General features: G+C 36.0%; 1 protein-coding gene across 2 annotated transcripts; it reads left to right on the forward strand.

Moving 5' to 3' along the window:
* The first annotated feature begins 562 nt into the window (after positions 1–562).
* Positions 563–6,321, forward strand: LOC137015861 (uncharacterized). Of its 2 annotated transcripts, XM_067380735.1 has the most exons (8): positions 563–604; positions 1,343–1,400; positions 1,790–1,828; positions 2,134–2,179; positions 2,604–2,650; positions 4,143–4,528; positions 4,915–5,031; positions 5,155–6,321. In XM_067380735.1, exons 4-8 carry the CDS (start codon positions 2,169–2,171, stop codon positions 5,293–5,295), a joined length of 702 nt encoding a protein of 233 aa, XP_067236836.1. In that variant the 5' UTR covers positions 563–604; positions 1,343–1,400; positions 1,790–1,828; positions 2,134–2,168; the 3' UTR covers positions 5,296–6,321. The 2 variants fall into 2 exon arrangements, with proteins under 2 accessions (XP_067236836.1, XP_067236837.1); XM_067380736.1 differs by lacking the exon at positions 563–604 and having other exon boundaries at positions 1,357–1,400; positions 1,600–1,828.
* Positions 6,322–8,392: the final 2,071 nt, after the last annotated feature.

The following is an 8,392-nucleotide window of genomic DNA, read 5'->3' on the forward strand; positions in this document are numbered from 1 at the left end:
ACACACACACACAATACTTTATCCTCTTGTGTTTGATTTGTTCAGGACGGGCGTCTGATCGCAGTGATCCTGTGACATCTGTATCATCTGATCATCTCGTTCACTGTGTGAATCTGAATCATGAGATCATCTGTGATGAATCAGGAGTAAATCAACTCAATCTCTCTCATTGCATGATCAACTCATTAGCCGACACATAACTCATCTCAAACATGTACACACAGCCTCTATTTAACCGCAACATCTGCTAGTGTTCTACTGCTGTTCAATTCACTACATTGCAATCTGAATTTGTTGTCCATGCTGCTGTACAAAATACTAGTAATGTCATTAAGATTGGGTGTCAAATTATGTTGGGTGTAGGAAATTCCTCCTGTACTGTTCAGATATGTGAATCCTAAGCAACAGGTGACGTCAATGTGATTTAGCATGTGTTTCTGGATGGAAATACCAACACATGCGCACCTCACCTTTCTGGAGCTCCACCTTCATGAAACCTGGTTGTAAAACAACCACACCCTCTCAGGCTTTTTTTCTCGTAACCACCCATAGATTTTTATAGTGTACAGCTTATCACCAAAAATTGTCCTGTAAGAAAAGTTGGGTAAGTTTTTACATTTTTAAATAGATTCTACATATTTTGTATACTCCTTTGTCTACTCTATAGCAAACCAATCAAAGACATAATTTCTTTGTTTTTGCTAAAAACGAAAAATATCTTGTTTGATAGTGAACACCATTGGGGGCATTACAGATATCTAAAATCTAAAAAGCAGTGTAGTGTTTAGTTACTACTTGTGGGTGCTAATCCTGAACTACATCGAGTTCATACTAAATATTATTTTTGTCTTAAATACAAATTTTTGTTATTTATTTTACACAAAACACATTTTTGGATAGCTTATACCTGATAAAACATTCTGTATCTTTTTTTATTTCTGCCATTATTACATGTATTACTGACATAATACGGAAATTCTGTAAAATGAAATGATAGGCAGCTTGTAAAAAAGAAAGAAAGATAAAACAGTGTTCACATTGTTCCTTGTGACCAGTCTGTCAGGCAGAACCGGTTTTGAATGATCTTTGCTGAAAGTGACATTTGAGTTCTCAAGCAGTGCTAGTTTCATTTTGTCATGTATATGAGTTGAGAAACATGTTTAAGGAAGTGCAGTAACTGTATTTCAATTTTATACAAATATACTGAACTGCAAAATAAGATTTTGTTGTTATCAAATTATGTTGCCAGTCCATGTTTTAAATATGTCGAAAATATATAAAAGTGTTTTATTATTTATTTAAAAGACGCATACAGTATGTTTTGATTTTTTCTTTTATGCAGGACTGTGTCCAGTCGACTGTGCCTCATCCACTGCACACATTCTCAACTTTTCTGCCAGGTTTGTATGTTTGATGTACCTTAGACTTGTGTCATTTTGAGTAGTTGCTATAAAAACTATATTGCATGTGCAATTTAAAGTTGGATTTAAAGTTAGTCACACTGAATGAAAAACTAAACAAAACAAAACATAAAAACTACACTAAGTATATTTCTATATTACTAAGTATATTTTTATATTATACCCTAACTTTCTACAGGTCGAATTGAACATTGTTACATGAAGTTTATGTGAAAGTTGCATGAAGGAAGAACAAGGATTTTGTTGTTTGAAATAACTGAAATGTGGTTCTAATTTAAAAAAAATAATTAAATAAATAAATAAATAAAAAGGCCTAGAATATGATTCATTGATATTATTAAAATATTGAAATTATTATTGTAATCTAGGACAATTTCCACAACACCCGGCCTGCCCTCCTGAACCAGGTATGATTCATAATTCACATGAAAGTTATCTAGTCATTCAAATCCAAATACTCTTTTTGACAGTCAATTCTTCTTTACATTTTTTTCTGAGAGTGCAAAAAAATATATAGTAATAGCTTTTTTTGTTTTTCTCCCAAAATATTATAATTCTAATGATGATCTAATAAATTGAATCTTGCAGCTGAATATTTCCTTTTAAATAATTAATCAAATAAAGGCTACTATTACTAAATGTTCATAACAAAATCATTATAAAGAATTAAATAGTTTTTTTTTTGTTGTTGTTGTTTTTTTTTACCATGTAGTACAACTTTAAGAAGTCTTGAAAACAGTTTGAAGCATGACAAACAAGTAAGTGCAGAATAGCGCCATCACTGTTCATTTTGAAGGACGGGGTGGGAACAAGGGAGCTGGTGCATTGAGACTTCTGGCTATAAACAAAAGGGATGGATGTGCCATTTCCCAATTAAATGTTCATTTTGTTTATGTATGTATGTATTTCATTTTTGATGTCAGTAGCTACTCACACTGTGCATAATTTATATCTAATGTTGCCCTCTTACTTTTTCACCTGGTAACACTTAGGCCTAATCATTAACATTAAAGTTTCTCAGCTTATGGAATTCAGATGTAATATATATTGTTCTCATTTTGCTATATTTGTACATATGACCATAACCTCGACATGGGCAATTATATCATAATCATAATAAGGCATATTGAAATATGAGTATTATAAAATGTCATCCCTCCTATGTTTTTTTTTTTCTATTAGATCCCTTGAAAAAATCAAGGACGAATTTCTGTCATTCATTAAAGAAGGTAAGGACTAGTTAAAAATGTCTTAGCTTGCATAAACTGTTATATTCTCGTTTTACCAGCCTATTTTTTTTTTTCTTTAAAAATCTCATGAGGAGGTGAATTCTCATTAAAATAAGTGTAATGAAAAAGACAATATATGCATTAAACTCTTTTAAGATGGCTAGTTGTAACAGAAGGATTCATGAGATTTCAAGCTGCCATTACTCTCAGTGTTTGAAGCTGTAATGGACCATGTGCTGTTCACTGACAGACACACTGCGTTAAAGAAAGAATCGCCCGCTGATCGACGACAATGTTGTCATGTTTTGGAGACTGCCATTTTGTAGTAATGGGACTGTGTAGAGCACGTGCGCAAATACTGAAAGCAGATCTTGACCAGTAACAAGATCTGTGGCATTTGCACAGAGCGTCTATACAGAGTATTACTGTAAATTGAGAGAGATTCCCAAACATGCCTCTTACATTCGGAAGAACCTGCGATCACAGCAAACCTCGGCTAGAGAAGACGCGTCCCACCTGGATCAGCACTTGGACGAACATGAGCTTCTCCAACAAACCTTCATAAAGAGACCAAGGCATCACATGGCTCAAGTGGAAGAAAGGTGACCCTCAGTACACTTAATATAAATGACTGACGTCAGAAACACACAAAGCATCACATTCACTGGTGTTATCATGTGTAAATAACACTTGTGCTTATTTCTGATTAAAGGCACAAATGAATTTAAACAGCACATACTGTTTTAGTATCATTCCCTGTCTATTCGCTCAAATGCTGTTCAGTCAGATGTGTCAAGTGGTTCAAATATAGAAAGAAAGGAACAAATGAATCTCAAACTGGAGAGCAAGAATAGGATCTGTCCCTGTTCATGGAGAGGGAAATGCGGATGAGAAGACATTGCACAAATCTCATGAATATCATGATGTGTTCTGGACTTATTCACTGGCAGATCCATCAGGATTTGAAAGCATACATCATCAGAAAGTTTCCTGGTCTCCATTTCAGTGACACGGTCCATCAACACTTCTTCATCGAATGAACTGCAGGGAATCGCTGACAGTCTGATGTTGTTCAGATTCTGTAAATAGTGGTTCAGAAGTTCAGAAGAGCCCTTGTTTGTTCACTGATAGAAGACATTTATTCCATGCAGCACGGATGAGAAAATGGATCAGGATTCAAGCGAGAGTGTGAAGACTTCTCTTTTGAGGGACGAAGAGTCACAATCAAGACAACGAGCGTGAGATGATTTATCATATGGTTAATAGGATTCATCCGTACCTCTTATTCCTGGACACTTTACGAAACTTGAAATAAAATTGATTGATAGAGATTCATGAAATCTGTGTGTAATTTACATTCTGTGTACAAAAGTTGAAATAAACTCACTGTTGCACACTTGCTGCATACTACAACACCTCATAAATGTCCTTGTCTGCATGTCATTTCTCTTCATTTCTAATCTGTTATTAACTACTAATAATTTGGCTTTAGATGTCGTGGACCTCAGTGGGATTGCAAACTTTGTAAAGCGTAATCGTGACGTGAAGATCCCACTCCTGAAACCAAGAGGTTCTGCTCTGAGAATTTGTGGGCAGGAAGGAACCGTGTACGAAGGGGATGAAGAACAGCTTGAAGCCTGGAAAGATTATTACCTGCCAGAACGGACGGAAATGGAGGTGATTGGTGCCATTGATGACTTCCCATGTGACGCGTTTGGTCTGCAGTTGGTGCTTCTGTTGGGTGAAGATGGAAGGGTCTTTGCCTACGAGGATGAGCTTTTGCACCTCGTAGCCGTGAATTTGAGGGACCTGCTCCAATGCCAGATGGTTTTCCCTGGAATGGAGACCTTCAAGCTTGGAGAATGTTTTGAAGAGCCGGTGAGGTCATACGCTGTACCAACATACATTTATAACATTTCAGTGAAGAAGAGGTTTGAGTAACTATGTCTCTGAGCAACAGTGAATTCATAGATTTGAGATTCATTGACTCCCTCATAAAACAGTCACGTGATGCTAAAAAGTGTGTAAAGCACAGATAAAAACTATGATAAGTGTTGTGACACAAACACTGAACAGTCCTGGTGCTGCTGGACTGTACTGGAACAGCCAATCAAATTCAGGTATCACCGAGATCAAGTCATAAGATGAAACCATAATGATGAACATTCATGTTCCAGATATTTTGAAGTGGTTAGATAGTCAGTATCTATATATCATGTTGACTATATTCAGTTTTTAAGCATATTCATACATTTGTTTCACAGACTGCAGAAGAATACCATGAAATGATGGAAAGTGACGAGGTCAAAGAAATGAAGAAATTACACAAGGAGTTCAGACAATCTCTGGAGCATGAGTTTCTGAACACACAGAGCTGTAATGTAAGATTACAGATTGGTCTTTTAGGTTTATTTATTGCCATGAATACATAATAATAGTAGCCTAATATACAAAATTTAAAGATATTTGCTAAGTTTAACCAACCCTCCTCTTTTGGAAAACAGGTTCATAAGCAAAATCAAGTGTGTTCAGACGATTTCACTTCAAGCCCAAAACAAAGAATTCAAGAACATTCTTTAACATGCAGTTGCAAGGTGGAGATGTCAGGGTCCTGCTCTCACAGTCTTATCTGTTTTGTCTTGTAATGTTTCTTTCTATTCTGCTTGAGCTCTGTCTTTGTTTGTGTTGGCCATATGCTTCCCTTATTCCGCCTCCTTGTTTCTTGTTACTGTGACACCCTAAAGTATGTACACATTTTGGGGATTGTGATTTTGGTACTCTTATTTTGAAAATGTTTCTTATTCTTCATGTTTTAACAGGTTTGACATTCACAACAACAAAACAATATGCACACAAGTTATTTAACTCCTATGTGTATTTTAATTTTGCAAATATATTGTGTATAAATGTTCCGGTTTGTGAAGATATTGAAAATGCGTAGATCATCCGCCATTTTGTGGACACTGTGAAATGTATTTAATTTGATTCATACAGGCTTCAGTTACTAGGTTAGGATGTTCTTTATGTGTTTATTCATACTATATGTGTGTTTGGTTAATCAGTTTCATGTGTGACACAATGTCAATGGCACTTTCTCAGTTGGTCACACCAGCACATGATTTGGCACCTCTTTTTTTTTCTTTTTCTTTTTATTTTGGGGGAGGGCTACAACATGGGATTAATCAATGCATGCTGATGAATAGTTGTCTTAAAGGAACACTTCACTTAAAAAAAAAAAAAAAAAAAATAGGCTCATTTTACAACTCCCTAGAGTTAAACAGTTGAGTTTGACCATTTTCGAATCCATTCAGCCGATCTCCGGGTCTGGAGGTACCACTTTTAGCATAGCTTAGCATAGTTCATTGAATCTGATTAGACCGCAACAAAAATGACCAAAGAGTTTCAATATTTTTCCTATTTAAAACTTGACTCTTCTGTAGTTACATTGTGTACTAAGACGGACGGAAAATGAAAAGTTAGCTATACTCTTTTTCCTGTGTAATAATCAAGGAACTTTGCTGCTGTACCATGGATGCAGCAGGAGCAATGATATTACGCAGAAGAGTGATCCTTTAATCTGCATACCTTAGTTTTGCACTGATGTAAAAAGACTGACTGTGGCATGAGACCTCATGTTGGAAAAATGTTTTAATCTTTTAACCATCAAATAAAAAATCAAGTCAAAAACAGAACGGTCTGACTTTGTCTTTGTGAAATTATATGCTTCACACAAAAACCATGAAACAAAAGTAGACAGGCGGAATGTGACGCAAATTCACTCTCCAACAGCAGGTGGCGCTTATGGAAGAGCAGTGATACAGCGTTTCCTTGGTTACTGCTGTAAACAAAACAGCACTGCGCTTATAAATAGCTACTTTATTGAGGTAAGATGAAAATAAAATGCCACTGAAGACAGTAACTTTCAACCACTATAATGTCAGGACTGAATAGAAGAATTAGTTTTATTTAAAGCCATTTGATTAGCTGAATGAATGTATGCAGGTATATTCCATGTATATATGCAACTCCTCCTTTGCATGGTCAGACTTGAAGACTTTGCCCATTGGCCTCTATCCATCATGGCCTCCTAATCACCCCCATACACTGATTGATTTCATCACTCTTGTCTCCTCTCCACCAATAAGCTGGTGTGTGGTGGGCGTTCTGGCGCAGTATGGCTGCCATCCATCATCCAGGTGGATGCTGCACATTGGTGGGGGTTGAGAAGATTCCCCCTTCAATATGTAAAGCGCTTTGAGTACCCAGAAAAGTGCTATATAAATGTAAGGAATTAATTATTATTATTATTAAGACATTGTATGCATCGATGTTAACTATGTTGTTTGTTACTGATGCTGTTGGGGATTGCCCCACTGAATGGCGGTTCTTTAATGGTCTTAACCAGTTCAGCACTCTGATCAGGGAGTAGGAGTCATCATATCTTTTCCACCTTTTATTTCGTGCAGGGTTTCACCATATACACATATTATGCATTGGAGGTAGTTTCTGTAATTAATTAATAAATAAACAGTAGTAAATAACTAAATATCAAACAGAAATATTCACATAATGTTGTATAAACGAGTAAACTCGCTAATTAACAAATATAAAAGCTCTTAAAGTATGACTAGCAGAATAACAATCAAGTAAACAATATATAAGAGCATATAAATAACTTGAGAGACATCAACAGCGTCCTCATTGTTTTAAAGTATAACAAATATAGAATATATAGAATTATAAACATACTTAAACTAAGTATGGTCATAGCAATACAAGCCGCGATGCTAACGGCACTTTCACGTGCGTTTCACATGACCAACGAATAATCAATGATCGCAAAACACCCGCGGCTTAATGTTAAGAGATCGTCTCGGTATTATAAACATCCAGTATGACAAACATATAATCAGGAAATAAACTTACTTTGTCAATAACTTTGTCCTGCAATCAAAGATGATGCACGGGTGGAAAATGCGTCATATACTGACGGCTCCGTATGCACAACGGAGTATGCGTCACTTACGCCAAAACTGTATTCACTACGACTTGCGTAATACGTTATTTTCATATGTAGAATAATTACTACAAACCCTTAACAGATTCAGAACACAGCAGCAGATAATACAGAAAAAAACATAATATAAAGAATTCACAACAGATGCTTTTAACCAGTCTCAGTAAAGACCATTATATCTTTATTGGTCAAATCGTCCCAAACACTTAAAGAATCCATTTTATTTATCAGACTGTGCACATGAGCAAATGTTGGTCCCGGGTTGGGGTGGACATTACCCGATAGTAGAAGCAAAATGAAGACTAATTATGTTCTCCTCACTGGGCCTTCAGACGAATCTTTACAATAGGTGAGTGTCCTAAGTAGTGAAACTCTCCTGTTGCCCTATATGTCAACAGAAAACACCACTACAAATAATATGACATACTTACAAGTTGTGATCCATAAACAACAGACCGTCCCAACAACATGGGAACAGCAGCGTCTTTCAGGAGAAGCTGTTGTGCATAGCCTGCATTGTATTCTCTTAGGTTCTGGAAGCTGTTCTCTGTAAAAATTTGCAGAACAGACAAACGTTAGGATTATAATGTTCAGGAATAGTGTTAAAAATACATCTTAACCACTCTAAGTTCATCTACCTTAGGACAAACTTTTTTCTGGGGTGGAAAAAACCATGACAACACTCTTCATCTTCTCTAGAACAGCTCAACCAGGCCTCACTTTTT

Source organism: Chanodichthys erythropterus, chromosome 3, assembly GCF_024489055.1.
Source record: "Chanodichthys erythropterus isolate Z2021 chromosome 3, ASM2448905v1, whole genome shotgun sequence".
Taxonomy (NCBI): Eukaryota; Metazoa; Chordata; class Actinopteri; order Cypriniformes; family Xenocyprididae; genus Chanodichthys; species Chanodichthys erythropterus.